At 31.8% G+C, this 15,735-nt stretch overlaps 1 protein-coding gene across 4 annotated transcripts in view; it reads right to left on the minus strand.

Annotated features, from left to right (window-relative positions):
- The window catches only part of mmy (UDP-N-acetylglucosamine pyrophosphorylase mmy), a 198,882-nt gene that overhangs the window by 136,389 nt on the left and 46,758 nt on the right, over nucleotides 1-15,735 (minus strand). Inside the window, exon 1 of one of the 4 annotated variants that reach the window (XM_035354676.2) lies at nucleotides 9,878-10,003. The exons of the other annotated variants lie outside the window; for them this stretch is intronic. Within the exon in view, the coding sequence (XP_035210567.2) occupies nucleotides 9,878-9,909 (32 nt within the window). The 5' untranslated portion in view covers nucleotides 9,910-10,003. Of the gene's footprint in view, nucleotides 1-9,877; nucleotides 10,004-15,735 lie in introns of those variants that run through there. 4 annotated transcript variants of the gene reach the window in all.

The following is a 15,735-nucleotide window of genomic DNA, read 5'->3' on the forward strand; positions in this document are numbered from 1 at the left end:
AAAACGCCCATGCAGCCAGCCCGTTCGCGGGATTCGAACCCCGGAGCGAGCTAGTGTTCGGCGACTTTACCGCTCGGCCGCTGGTAGGCTCACTCAGTACAAGAAAGAAATTGATAAAAGGGAAAAATATCAGATTCCACTGCAGCAAAGAATCTTAACCAGTTAATTGTACGCGCTCTCGTTTAAGAGTGCGCACCGTTTTGTGTTGCCAGAATCAAGCCATAACGAGTATATTCGTCCATCACAGAGTAAGTTGTGCTGGTAAGATATTCGATGAAAAAGATGGGTTTATTTTATAAAAGTGAAAATTTTATTACAAATATTTACTTATTTGGTTAACATAAGCACATATTATATACATATTAAAGTAAAAACGCAATAAATTAAATTAAATATTATACATATAAAAGTAAGAATTTAAATTCCTGCTGTGGAGGGATATTCAGCGAAACAGGGTACTATACACAATGGGACTTTGCAAATCGAACACCAGTCACACGATTTCTTCCCGATCTTACGTTTGTAGCAATGCGAACACCTTCGCGTAGGGTTTTTTTTTTTTTTTTTTTTCCCCGATGTTTCGGGTATATAATCCGGAACATGATTTCCGCCTAATTGGCTTATATTAAGTCTAAATGGCTGAGTTTGTATCGATTTATTTCTTTCAATTGGATAACGCCGCTGAAGTGTCTTCAATAAATTTGAGCAAAAAGTTGATACGCGATAATGTTATTATTCTTTTTATATAATATGAATGCATTCGGACACATAATGTCTAAGAAATAGAGAAATATTTTTGTAGTACTTTTTGAGTCGTCTTCTTGCTGTGGAGTACGCTATGACAATTCCATCGCTCATATCCAGTCCACCCATTTTTTATTATAATCAATCACTAGCTCTGGTTTCTTTGTTATGTTTCTTTTCTGTGTTTCTATTACGTTGTCATTATGTACAGTACTTAATAAACCTCCCTCTTATCTTTCCATTTCATTATAAGCATGACGAGTATACTCGTCAAAACACAAAATCGTGCCGCTTCTCCATAACGAGTATACTCGTCAAATCACAGTTAACTGGTTAATACAATCAGCATAGGCCTTGCAAGATGAACTGGCCAACATTTACGTTTTACATGAGGGCAAACCTCGAAAGCTTCAAAGACAGCCCGTTAACCGTTTTAACTGGGCATGGGCTCTTCATGGCTATCTGCATCGCTTAGACAACGTGAAAACGACCAGCGCTCTTGCGGGGTGGCAAGAAGCACAGAGCACTGTGTGCTTGGTTGCAGCGAGACTGGAGAACATCACCTCGAACAGCCAGCTGCAGAGCATAGCCATGCATGGACTGAAGATATTTTGAAAAAGCGCTGCGCTCTTAAAAGCAAACGCGATTGCATCATCGCATATAATAAATCAAGCAGGCTGGAGTAACATTCAGCTGCCGATAATACTGCCAGCATAGTCGCTCTATATCCGGTAACTGCTTTTATTGTCTGATAATGGAATGCATATTCATGTAATTCATTTATATTTAAGCAGCTGAATTGCATACATTTATAGAACATATTTGTCATTCCTGAAGAAGCCCATTACAGTATTTCAATTTTTAACAATCTATTTATAATTCAGAAACATGTGAAAACTGTTCTCCTCACTCGCATGCCACCCCCCTTTATTCACTCATCCAACACTTGCCATGCTTCCTCCGAACTTTGAAATGATCTGGAATACATCAGTTTACTTGCCGCTTCAAAGACACTCTGAGGAGCTCGTAATCCAGGAAACTTCTATATATTAACTGTTCCAAGGGATCGGCTGCCCTGCTGTCGGTGGATAGAAAAACGCGTTAGCCGCCTGAAACAATATTTGCAATAACCTATCAGGGGTTTAACTCACTCGACCACTTGTGGGCATGGGCAGATGGGAAGATACTCAAATACCGTTAGCTTTTTATGAACAATATACTCAACTATCGTAAACATACAGCATTTAATGAAAGCTCTAAAAAATGTGTAAAATAATGCTTAGATAAATAGTCTATATTAATTAAATACGGTAATCTTAAAATTATATGGCTTTTTACAATACATCAATATTTGTTAGCATAGTGGTTGGACAGCCAACTATCACAAACCGGGTTCGAATCTCAAAGATATGCATGTCTGTGTAAAGTACTTTGTTTCCATGGCGATACTTAAAATACTCGTACTATGGAGAGGAGTGTCTTCTCAAAAAGCTGGTGGAAGGAGAAGAGGATTCTGCTTCTGAAAACTTGACGAAACTAGGCAAATTAATACTTTTACATGTTTAATTGCCTCAGACCTAAGCTAACGATAGGAACAATCTTCGACTCTTACCATGATAAAATGGGAACTTAATCTAGTGTTGCTATTAAACAAGTGAAATACGTCTTAACGCGCAATATGAACATACTTTTTGGAATACAACACTTGAAGAAAAAAAAAAAAAAAAAAAAAAAGGTTTCAGATTATAAATTAGGTTCAAAGGGGCGTTTTTTTAACGTTTTGTGTGTTACCTTTATTTATTAAATATCATGTTCTTCGCACTTAAACCATAAAATTCAGTTCAATAGCAATGTCGCAAAATAATTTTAAAATGAGCATATCTTTAGAATTTCCGATACACAGTTCCGCGCGCTGGAGATAAAAAGTTTTTTCTCCCCGTAGAGTGTTGCCAGTGCTCGCTTTGAAATCGTTGAGTTTGCTACTCAAAAATTCGTTAGTTAAAGTTTTACAAAATAGGAAATCGATAATAAAACAAATTCAAAATTTCAAAATGCCCATATTCGTAGGAGAATTACGTCATTCAAAATTCGATGGCTCTATGTACCGTTGCTTTATCACAATGCGAGAAATAGACATACATTTATGCAGATTTTTCATTATTTAATTTCTTCAAATATAATGCAGGACTCTAACATTTGGTGGCAACAATTTGAAAAGAGATTCGCCATTTATAGTGATTCAACGCAAAATCGCAAAACGAAGACAATAGTCCTTCAGGGACAAAGCCCCTTTGAACTAAAAAAAATCTCTAGGAAAAAGTAGGAAATGGCATATGGTGAAGATTGGTGTGTTTGGTGTATTTAATTATGGCAAAGCACACTACGGCTATCTGCCTAAGGGAAGGGATGCCTTCGTGGAGGACTTTCTAAGGGAAACTGGCTCGTATACACGTTACACATGGGAAAAACCACGAAAACACCCATGCAGCCAGCCCGTTCGCGGGATTCGAACCTCGGACCGAACTACGAGTGTTCAGCGACTTTACCGCTCGGCCGCTGGTGGGCCATATGGTGAAAGAACATAAGGCTTTAGAATCTATTTTTCAGGCTTAAAATGGTTCTTCAGATCTGTAAGCAATTAGCATTAGATGAGGCAGATAACATTTTGCTTCGAATATAAACGTTTTCTATAAGCCCGAACACATCTTGAGAATTTCTGCTCATTTCAAATTTCCTGATAAACTGAAAACATAGAAAAGGAACTAGATATCTAAAATACAAATTTTCAGAAAGTACCGTGAAAAAAGGGTTACCATACATAAGTTTTTCCTACATAATTAAATTTCTAATTCTCAGCATTTTTCCTGCGAAAAATCAAGTACGTTTATGAAAAATCACGTAAAAATTACGTTATTTCAATAACATAAAAATTACGTTATTTTCTTAAATATACATTTCATATAAACTAACATTTAATGCAGCTGCTTACTAATCAACATTTACTATTTTGAATATGTATAAAGCACAATATCTTTTATTTACACATATCTAAAAAATTATAATAAAAATAAAAGCTAAAATTCTATAAGCTTATATTTTTCGCAGAAAAAATTTCTAATTTATTAACACCCTTGCGTATTATATTACCTTTAATACAGTTCTACGCTTTCAAAAATCCTAGTGAAACATTAAGGTTAAAAATGCAATTATTAAAAACAAGATTTTTTTAACGCTTACTGCAAAATAATTCGTACTTTTTACTATAATATATAGGTACCTTCTCGGTTTCAACATTCAATAGAATTGGCGTAATTTTAAGCATACGCGCGGTAACAGTCAAACCACGTATAAGCGTACCACATGTACTTGAGTACACGTGCTACGAGTATGCGTACCACGTATACCTTTATTTAACCATCATTTCGCTTTATTTAACTATTTTACCTTTATTTGACTAGTTGTTGAATAGTTATCTATCAGTTGTAAAAATTTAAAATATTGCCCATATACGGACTTTTGTTTTTCTTAATGAAAACAATTTCTTGCAAAATGCTTCTTTCTATTATTAGTATTTATGAACAGAACAGCACCTTTGAGCCTTCAAGATAGCCAAAGGAACGTTTTCCGTTAAATAAAGTTGTTTCTGTGTTGGCGACTTTTTGTGCGGAGTACGAATAATCAGAAAGTACAATAATATATTTTAGGAGTGTATAAGGTAAAAAATTTTTTCTCACAGCATATGCTTTTTGGAGTGCCAAAGGGCTAAACTTCTTACGAATTACAATTCCAGAGGGTTACAAAACGTGATTCTCTGTGGTTAATAAAGGAAAGCTGAATATTGTTTCTACATAACGTAATTGATCAACTTCAAATAATACGATGAAGTGAATATTTTATGACAATACTAAATCAGACAAAAAACGGCAGAGGTGTTTTAAGAGAGAAGACTTGTGGTCTTTTTAATGTATCCAATCTATGAAATAAGACTTTTTTGTAAAACGTCTAAATTAATATACTCATGAGAATGCAAAATAAGTGAAAACACTACTGAATTATAAAAATGTATATATATATATATATATACAACAGCAATAAAATTTCTCAGGTTGGATTTAATTCGACCTTATTGCAACAAACATTTCTATGGCTTACTGCTGATATGCAATTATACTTCTATTTGTTAAGTGAACTTTTGGTACTTTTCCGTTTTTAAGGGCACAAACGATAAAGTCGCCAATAATTGTACAACTGACGCCAAACGGAATATCTTCGCTGGTAACCTTTTACGCCTCCTTTTCAAAACAAGTCGCAGTCATTTCTTATGAGATTGATTGTTTCTTTCAATACTGGCATACAATTACATAGAATTTTTACAAGATAGTTAAATTTTATGCCCTAAGCCGACTCGCAGTAATTAAGTCAATTAGAATGCAATCACACCGCTCACCTGAAAGCGAAAATATAGAAAAGACAAAATCAAGAGTTAAATTCATCAATTCTAATGAGAATGCACTAGCAAAGTAAAGCACTGCGGTTTTCATAATTTCTGAGTAAGCTATTCGTACGAACTGAAATAATTCTAGCATTTAAACTTGTATTCTAAATTAAGATTTAACTTGAAATTAATGTAGATAATTACTGAGAGAATTAGATTTTTGTAGCATAAAGTCAAAACATTCAAGAGAATAACTTTAATATCTAATATATATATTACTTAAGATATTACCTAAAATATTTGTCAAAACCTAATTTCAAAAGACAAAATATTCATTAAGAAAGATTTAACTTTTAAAACTCAAACTTGGGGCGACTGACGCAAAATATTCTTAAATACTCATAAAGAATAATTTTAGTAAGATCAATATGCGCAGGGACCGATTCGAATTAAATTTATTGATAAGCGACAACTTTAAAATAACATTCTACTACTAATCCCTGTGAGTCTTCCGATCCGACGAATGTGATACGATAATAATTTTACAGGATTCAGATAAAATTGCTTCCCACAGTACCAAAGAGGAGTCAACAAACAGAAAGTGCATATATCAAGATGGATTTATACCGAACTGGAACAGGATATTTCAAAGGAAACTCGATGTACATTTCTTTAAACAAAAAGGTATATGATTATAAATACCTCAAAATTAAGCTTCTTAAACGATAAGTAATCTTATGTCGTCAAAAATTTCTTAAGTATTTAATGCTCATGCCTACTGCACTTAACAGAAGTATACTGTTTTTAGCTTTTAAAGAAACGTAACGTTCATGAAAAAGCAATGCATAACTGCAGCTTTAAAATTATATTTTAAAAGCAGTAAATATATTTCTTAAACGAAAAGGTGGCCTCAAAGGAAATATTTCAGCTTCATAATTACCAAAAATGAACCATTTTAACAGCTTAAACTTATTGGCTAATCTTTGGAATATGGTAACAGGTAGTTTGGCGACATTTTGGTAAGGCTATAAAGGTTACTAGCTAGGACTTTAGCAGTGTACATGGATAAAATCAAGAGTGTGCGCAATGCCATTTTTGTGCAATTCTGGGATGTTTTTTTAAGTGAAAATAGGTCGGCGTATACATGGATACCGTGTATGTGCAATTCTTAAAAACGCGGCAAGCAGTGGGCGATTCTGCACTTTCTCCCAATTTCGCACCTAATCTTCGTCATGATTAAGCACTTTTGTTCCATAAAAGTTCTCGCATAAGCATAATTCGGCTAGCAGATTGTTGGAAAAAAATGTTGAGTTTAAAAAAAACCCATGAATTTACTTCGTGAAAACAAAATGGCGTCCAAAAAAAAAAAAAAAAAAAAAAAAAAAAAAACTAGCAGGTTGCTGTAACAGGTTGGTCTCCAAATTTTCGCCAAAAAATCGCCAAGTTACCATAATCCGAAGATTAACCTTCTTATTCTAATTTTTCATTTTATGATAAAATTTTTATTAAACATGCAGATTTCCAAACTTGCATCCAGAAATTACAGTGTGTGTGTGTGTGATTATGGCAAAGCCTGGGCTATCTGCCTAAGGGGAGGAATGCCTACGTGGAGGACTATCTAAGGGAAACTGGCTCGTATACACGTTACACATGGGGAAAACCACGAAAACGCCCATGCAGCCAGCCCGTTCGCGGGATTCGAACCTCGGACCGAACTACCACTGTTCAGCGACTTTACCGCTGGTGGGCGCATCCAGAAATTACAATCATCTTGAAGAAATATACTTCATCATAAAATCAATTAAAAACATTAACCTTTAATTAGTTGAAATGGAAAGAAATTTACATAACTAATATGATTGCATTTCTGCAGTCTCAAATTACATTCCATACGAATATTTTTCAAATTCAAATGATCGTAGAAATTAACAGTTATTTCCAGACGAAATGTGGTCATTATTTTAACTGATAATAAAACTGAAACACACTTACTATATTCTACCTAGTAAATAAAATAGCCAATATTTATTGAACATGTGATGTTAAGTTCTGGGAGCCTTACCTTTTAAAAGTTACAATCATTATCGACATAAATCATACAATTTCGAAACGATGAAAATCTTCTGATATACGAAAAACTTTCAAATAATGACTAGATTGCTTTATCTGAGAACAGATGAATCACGCGAAGGTAATCTGCCCAATGGAAGTATGCCCTCGTGGAGGACTTTCCATGTTACAGTTGGAGAAACACAAAACTAAGCACAGCCAGCCGGTTTGTCAAAAATCGAACCTAGGCCGAAGGTACAAGTGTTCAGCGACATTACCGCTCGACCGCTGTGTGGTGGTGGTGGTGGGAGGGGTATCTATAATGGCTAAATATCAGTTACACTTTCAATACATTTCAACAAACTTATAATGCACAGTAAAAGCTGTTATTAAATTTGTAAGACTTGAGATTACTTGCAGTTATCGTAAAATAAGAAATAACTTAATAGCTAAAAGAAAATTTTAAATTTACGATCTTGCTCTTTTATATTGGTGAAATAAAAATTTTGTGTCCAAGTGGTAATATAGGCGCCTACGGAAACATAAATAAAATTATACTTTCACAGAACATTTTTCAAATGTATAGAAATTATTATTATTAGCAATTTTATTTTAATATTATTTTAATTTTTTGTTTAATTTTAAGACAATTTTCCTTTTAGACTATAATACATTTAGTTGCTTGTTTAGTTGAATATGGCAAAGCTCACAAGGGCTATCTACCAAAAGGAATGAATTCTTCATAGAAGACATTTTAAGAAAAGAATGTCTTGTATTCACATTACACACGAGAAAGATAATGAAAATAGCCACTGGTAGGCCCTGAATATAATATCTATTTTCGTTTAATGAAAAATAATGTCCCACTTAACCATGGCGCTTAAAATTTTCACTGAAATTGACAATGGTAATTCGATATGCATGGTATTAGTTAAGAGAAGTTATGATGGACAACACAATACACACTTGGCTGAAATAGCCACTGTACCAGATGAAAGCTAGCAAAAAAAACTTATACATTATTTACGTTGGAAACAGAACGGCAGTGTCTAAAATGACCTATATATTTTACAGTAAAACACCGAAATCTGGAGAATGTCGACTTTTACCGGTGAATGCCAACATTCACATAGTCGCTTGGTGTATGTGCGAAATATTTTCCAAATACTCTTATTTCAGACTTACACCGGTCAATATCGACATTCACCATGTACTAATGGTGAATGTTGAACATATAAGAATATTACATTTTCTACTCCGTAATTCAGTCGCGAAAAATAAGAACTTACTTAAAACTCACAGTACATTCAAAATGAGAAAGGAAAATAATAGAAATTAAAAACTTACTAAATTATGTGATTCAAATCTTATTTATTGCAACAACTTGAATTATTATGACACTTTGAATTGCACAAGAGGCTCTTGCTTTTACGACTGCATTTATTTGTGGAACACTTCCTTTTGCAATGACAGCGTGTACATATACTCCTCTCTTTGCGACCTACACCAGAGCATAATTGTGATTGTCGACATACACCGGTGAGGGTCCGAATATGCAAAAATGTAATGCAATATTCGATCTTTCACTCATGTATTTGGTAAATGTTGGCATTCTCCGGTAAAAGTCGGCATTCTCTAATTTCAGTCTTTCACGGTAGCATATACATATTTCCAGCATGTATAATAATGTAATTAATCAAAAATACACAATTTCACAAGCAAAACTATTATGAATATTTGAGAAAATAGCTAATAATTAAGAATGGATTAAAAACCTATTTTTTGACAGAAGGCCTTTAATTCTTTTAAGGATTTTTAAACTACACAAAGTGACGAATCGTAGGAACAAAAAAGCCCATCAAAAACTAATGGATGAAAATTGTAGTAACCTGACTATTATGGACTACTAACCTATTTGGATAAAATTAAATAAATGATAAATGCTCTCATTGTTTATTATTGACTGTCTGAAGTCCATTCATAAGACATAAAATTTCAGTTCAGAGAGAACAAAAGAATATCAAAAGGCGTTTAGAAATAAACAGATGTAATCTGAAAAAGTATTGATGCAATTAAACCGCTAGTTAATTCATTAGATTCTAAAACTTTTCATTGAATCATACTAATCAGGTGTAATGTTAAATGTTATGACTGAAAAATAACATGAAAAATATTAACATGGTTAATTCGCTAATTAATTCATTATGAGACGGAACACGCATTCCTAATTTCTATTCTGTCATGTTAAATACTGGAAGGATGTATGATCATAATTTTATAATCTTATATATAGACAAAAACTGTCGTACTCATCATATATAAATTTTTAGTATACGCTTTTACATATAAAGCAATTAATTACTTTCCAAATTGCTAGTTTGCTAGAATTATCTTAAAGCCACAAGATTCGACACAAGTTGGCTTTAAATATGAAAATGATTATATGCAGTCCTCTGCGATTAATAATTTGTTATGTAGCATGTACTCTTACAATTGCGCATAAATATAAAAATGAATTCTTAATGTTATTTCAGCATTTTGCTTATTACGTTTAAAAACTAACAAAGTTCATAAATAATAACTGCTAATTTAGTAATAAATTTTGAAACCTAAAATACATATGCAACGTGTACGAATGGCTTAACTTACAGTTGGCACAAAGTCCTTATGGCACTCTCCATGGCAAATCAAAAACTTGAAAAATAAATAAATAAAAGGAAATGTGTGAGAATCTAAAAGGGCAAGACCGCATACGTTCAAGTCACTAACCCAAATGACAGACGATAGAAGAGAAAATCAGGTACTACGATACAGGTTTTCCACATTTGGCCATTTATCCTTCGCATTCAAATTGCACGTTTTACCTGAGCAAGTAAAGAAATTAAAAGTCCATGTCAAGGAAAGGGAACACAGAGAAAATTTGCTTTTATCTGCCCTTTCGGATAATGGCGGAATTTCGGATAATGACCATCTCGGATGATTTATCATAATCCTGACCCACGTCGCAAGATTACATGATCTTTCTCAGGATTAATATAAACTTTCACAAATTCCCTTTTAACAATAAATCAAAATTCATTTATAAAATACATTACGAAAATTCCCAAAGAATAATAATTCCAATTTTATTTAAAAGAGACTTTAATTAATTTTAAAATACCTAGGTATTTTTTTCATTGGATTTACAGGATTGTATTGTCACTGGATTTCACTAGATTCTTTATTTATACTGATATTACAAAATATTAATTAACACAATAAGATATAGCTTTTTAACCAGAGTTACATCATGTTGCCTGTGAACGATTTTAATTAAAATAAATCGTTCTTTTTTTTAAATTATGCACGCGTATACACTTAATAAAACTTTTAATTTTCTAAATCTATAACAGCGATCCTTAAAATTACTCGCAGGGTCTCGATTAGATTGCGACCGATTGGGGGGAAGAGGGTCTAAAAATTACCAGAAGTCGCAGAATCTTTTTCAAATATTATTTTTACTAAAAACCAAATAACTTAAATTTTTAACCTAAGAATGTAAGAATTATTGTGTATTTATTTCGTGCTCATAACTTCAAACTTATATCAAAGCTATTCTTTGGCTATTTAATTCCGATGTGCTTTATTTTTAAACGGTATTTTCTCATTTTTAGTAAATTTCAATAATCTTATAATTAATTGGCTTAAAGTTTCGGTAAAATATTTCACTGAAGTAAAAGGTTAGCAGTCATTTCATTTTATCAAAAGGTTCAGTGAGTTGAAAGGGGGAAGGATCTTTGAGAAACTCTGTTCTGAGTATAAAATAATTAAATTGACTCCATAGTAACTAATTGCGACCTTAAAATAGTTAGTTTAAATGAGTTAATTTTAAAGGCAATTATATCCAATGGTTATTATGGGAAATTATATCCAATTGCAATTATATCCGTCCCTATATAACTTCATATATTAAATGTCTAAAAAATATAATATATTCTGCCATAACTTCCACTAAAGCTTAAATTAATTGCGTATGTCTAAAGAACTTCGAACATACAAATAAAAATACAAATTACACTAAATTAATTAGATAATGCCATAAATCTTGAAACGTGCAAATATTAATTAAACATTCAGCACAAACGCTTCGTTACCAAAACGAAAACCGGATAAGGCAATATATTTATATAACCTTCTGCCAATTTATAATAAAAAATTATGAAAGTGAATTTTCAGATTTAATATTTTTAAGAGAGGAAACATAAACGCATTATTAATATAACAATAAAATTATATTTTTATTCAATTCACTTTTACTTTCACGTTTACTGCATATTATTTATTTATTTATTTGCTTACTTATTTATGTAATATGTGTGACTCCTGAGGAATAAGAGGAAAACGTACATCTACCGCTCAAAATAAAATCGCCAAGACACACATTTTGCATTTTCTGCCGCCAAAAAAGAATGTTGCCATTCAAGCGGGAATGTCAAAAACCTGCCGACGAATTCTTGAAATCGGCGCTTTTTTTCATTTGTTCAGTATTTTATTTAATTACTAACAGCAAGAATATATCAATACGCATTTGAAACTTTTAAAATTTCATTATAAATTTGCATTTATTTATTTATTTATTTATTATTCTAATTTACTCGGTTTTCTTAACGCTCTACTTATCAGCAGTTTCAAAATTAAATAAAAGAAATCCCAAAACTAGATAATAAAAGCAACATTTCGCTGAGAAAATATTAATATGTATTTTAATTTGTAAGACATTTATTAACACATAAATGCGACTACTATTAATGTTACAAAAATCGCATGAAAGTTACAAAAATATTTTTCTTTTCTAAATAAATGAATAAGATTTTTATCAAACTTGCATATTTTGAATAGTTTAAATATTATTTAACGAAAAAATTTCGTTATAGATTAGCAGTTCTCAAGATTTCTATTCCGCAAATATTTACTTGTTCAAAAAATAATGCAGTTACAAATTATTTTATATATAGTAGTCACACTATTACAGTTGGCTCTTAATTGGAAGGATTATTTGTGTTTAGTTATATTCGCTAATGTTATTAAATAATGAAAAACCCCTCCTCCTACAGGCTGGGTTGATCATTAGATACATTGAAAAGTAAACATAATAGAGAGAATTCCAACTGAGTCCTTAACAATAAAAAGCACACCAATAATACATAACATATATAAAGATCGGTTAGACAGCTAAGCTAGAAGCCCCTCATTAAGCTCTAAAGCCTGGCTTCTGCTTTATATTCCCATTTTCAAATTCATTATTATTTTTATTTTATTTATTTATTTATTTATTCATTTATTTATTTTAATTTTATTTTTAGTCCAAAGGGGCTTTGCGCCTGAAGAACTATTGTTTTCGTTTTGCGATTTTGTGTTGATTCACTATAAATGTCCGTTTCACCTTTCAAACTGTTGCCACCCAATGTTAGAGGCCTGCATTATATTTGAAGAAATTAAATAATGAAAAATATGCATAAACGTATGTACATTTCTCGCATTGTGATAAAACAACGGTACATAGAACATCAAATTTTGAATAACGTAAACCTACAGCGAATAAGGGCATGTGGAAACACAAATTTGAAATTAATTTTATTATCGATTTCATATTTTGTAAAACTTTAACGAATTTTTGATTAACAAACTCAAGGATTTCAAAGCGAGCCATGGCAACGTTGTACAGAAGAAACATTTTTTATTTCCGACGCGTGAGACTGTGTATCAGAAATTCTAAAGATATGCTCAATTTAAAACTATTTTGCGATATTGCTCTCGAACTGAATTTTATGGTTTAAGTACGAAGAACGAGATATTTAATAAATAAAGGTAACAGACAAAATGTTAAAAAAAAACTCTCTTTTGGACGTAATTTAAAATGTAAACCCTTTCAGTTCCCCCCCCCCCAAGTTTTATGAGGTCTATAAAGTTCCGTCAAAAATTCAAAAAATCGATCATACATAATACCCAAATTAAACCTTTCCACTTTATGCTTATAAAATAGAGTTTCTGTGTGCGAACTTCTAAATAAAATTATGAAATTTTAATTAGGAAGTAAATATACTATCATTATATTCATGTTTTTGAAGCGGGATAGTAAATATCTTTTCCCAATGTAGAAAGCAAATTCATTCATTATTTTACAAATTTTAGCAACAATATGTCTTTACTTAATCATAAGGAGGGCTGTCTTAGTGAAGGACTTCCTAAGAAAAATTGGCTTGTATCCACGTTGCATACGAAGAAAATAATGAAAACTCCCATACAACCAGCACGTTCACCAGGATTTGTAACCCAGGTCGGATTACCAGTGTTCAGCGATTTTACCGCTCAACTGCTAGTGAACAACTTCATTTTAAGAAAAGTTTTGAATAAAAAATAATAAAAAGTTAGGAAAAAAAATCTGAAAGATTTCAGATTTTAAATTACGTCCAAAGAGGCTTTTTTTTTTTTTTTTTTTTTTTTTTTTGTGTGTGTGTGTGTGTGTGTGTGTTTACCCTTATTTATTAAATATCATGTTCTTCGCACTTAAACAATACAATTCAGCAATGTCGCAAAATAATTTTAAAATGAGCATATCTTTAGAATTTCCGATATACAATTGCGAGCTGGAGATAAAAAGTTTTTTTTCTGCCCCGTAGAGTGTTGCCACTGCTCGCTTTGAAATCTTTGAATTTGTTAATGAAAAATTCGTTAACGTTTTACAAAATATGAAATCGATAATAAAACAAATTCCAAATTTCAAATTTGGTTTTCCACACGCCCATATTCGTAGGAGGATTACGTCATTCAAAATTCAATGGCTCTATGTACCGTTGTTTTATCACAATGCGAAAAATATATATGCATTTATGCAGATTTTTCATTATTTAATTTCTTCAAATATAATGCAGGACTCAACATTTGGTAGCAACAGTTTTAAAAGTGAAAGGGACATTTATAGTGATTCAACGCAAAATCGCAAAACGAAAACAATAGTCCTTCAGCGACAAAGCCGCTGTGGACTAATAAACGGAGAAAGCAGTATTAAAAAAGAACTAAAATTTCGTTATCACAACAAGATTTTAGAAGTCTCGATCTTTAAAGTTCCAGTTTCAATGTCTCAAAGGGATACAAGTTCCATTGGTCATTCTCTCTATTTCAATCTTTCTTACTACACAGAAATTCCTCCGTCGCTAGAAAATCACTGAAGAAACTAAAGTGGATATATGAAACACAGGCTAGCATGGCCTGCCTAGCCACCACATTTAATTATTATTAAAGCTGAGAATAATGTCCACTTAATCCTTCCATCAGATGTAAACCATAATAAAAACAGTCATTTGTCCCGGACAAAATACATTTTGTAGAAATCCAATCAATTCTTCTTTCAAAAGACCAAATCAATGCTAGACATCAAATTCATCAGCAATTAAATTTAGATTGTCATTGTTTTACTGGAAAATATTTGTCCTCATCGAAGAACAGGGACTTCGTTACTTAAATCCTTTAAAATTCATAAAGATTTTTATAGGATACTCCATATAATCTGGAGTGGCTGTTTTCTTAATTTTGTAAACGGCGAATCTGTGGATAATTCATTAAATACTGAGTTCTTAGTTTTCCATATAATTCTCTATAATAGCAACAATCTTTATTTAAGAATTTATATCAGATACTAATTCTTATAAATAATAATTAAAACTTTTAAAAAGAAAAAGAAAATCTGAAAGGTTTCAAATTTTAAATTACGTCCAAAGGGTCCTTTTTTTTTTTTTTTTTTTTTTTTTTTTTTGCGCGCGCGTGTGTGTGTGTGTGTGTTACCTTTATTTATTAAATATCATGTTCTTCGCAATTAAATTATAAAATTCAGTTAAATTATATAAAATTCAGTTCAAGAGCAATGTCGCAAAATAATTTTTCATTTAGCATATCTTTAGAATTTCCGATACACAGTTTCGCACGCTGGAGATATAAAAAAATTTTTTTTTTTTTCCCCGTACAGTATTTCCATTGCTCGCTTTGAAATCGTTAAGTTTCTTAATCAAAAACTCATAAATGCTTCAAAAATATGAAATAGATAGTGAAACAAATTCCAAATTTGTTTCACTATCTATTTCGAGCTTCCAGATGCCCATATTTCGGTGGAGACATATGTTATTCAAAATTGGATGGCTGTAGATACCGTTGTTTTGTCACAATGCGAGAAACATACGTACATTTATGCAGATTCTTCATTATTTAATTTCTTTAAATATAATACAGGGCGATAATATTCGGTGGCAACAATCTGAAGAGTGATTCAGACTTTTAAAGTTTTCGACGCAAAATGCCAAAACGAAATTAATAGCCCTTCTGAACTAACGCCCTTTGGACTAAAAATGAAGTGAGAAGCCAAATTGAAAAATTATTTTTAAAATGTATTTTTATCGTTTAATAAATACAAACTATTTCTTTGGATAAACCAAAATGTAAGGTAATTTTTTAATCATTTTTTATAATCTTCTGCT

The sequence above is a fragment of the Stegodyphus dumicola genome, chromosome 4 (genome assembly GCF_044657685.1).
Source record: "Stegodyphus dumicola isolate Sdum_Otavi_A_Nest chromosome 4, ASM4465768v1".
In the NCBI taxonomy this organism is placed as follows: domain Eukaryota; kingdom Metazoa; phylum Arthropoda; class Arachnida; order Araneae; family Eresidae; genus Stegodyphus; species Stegodyphus dumicola.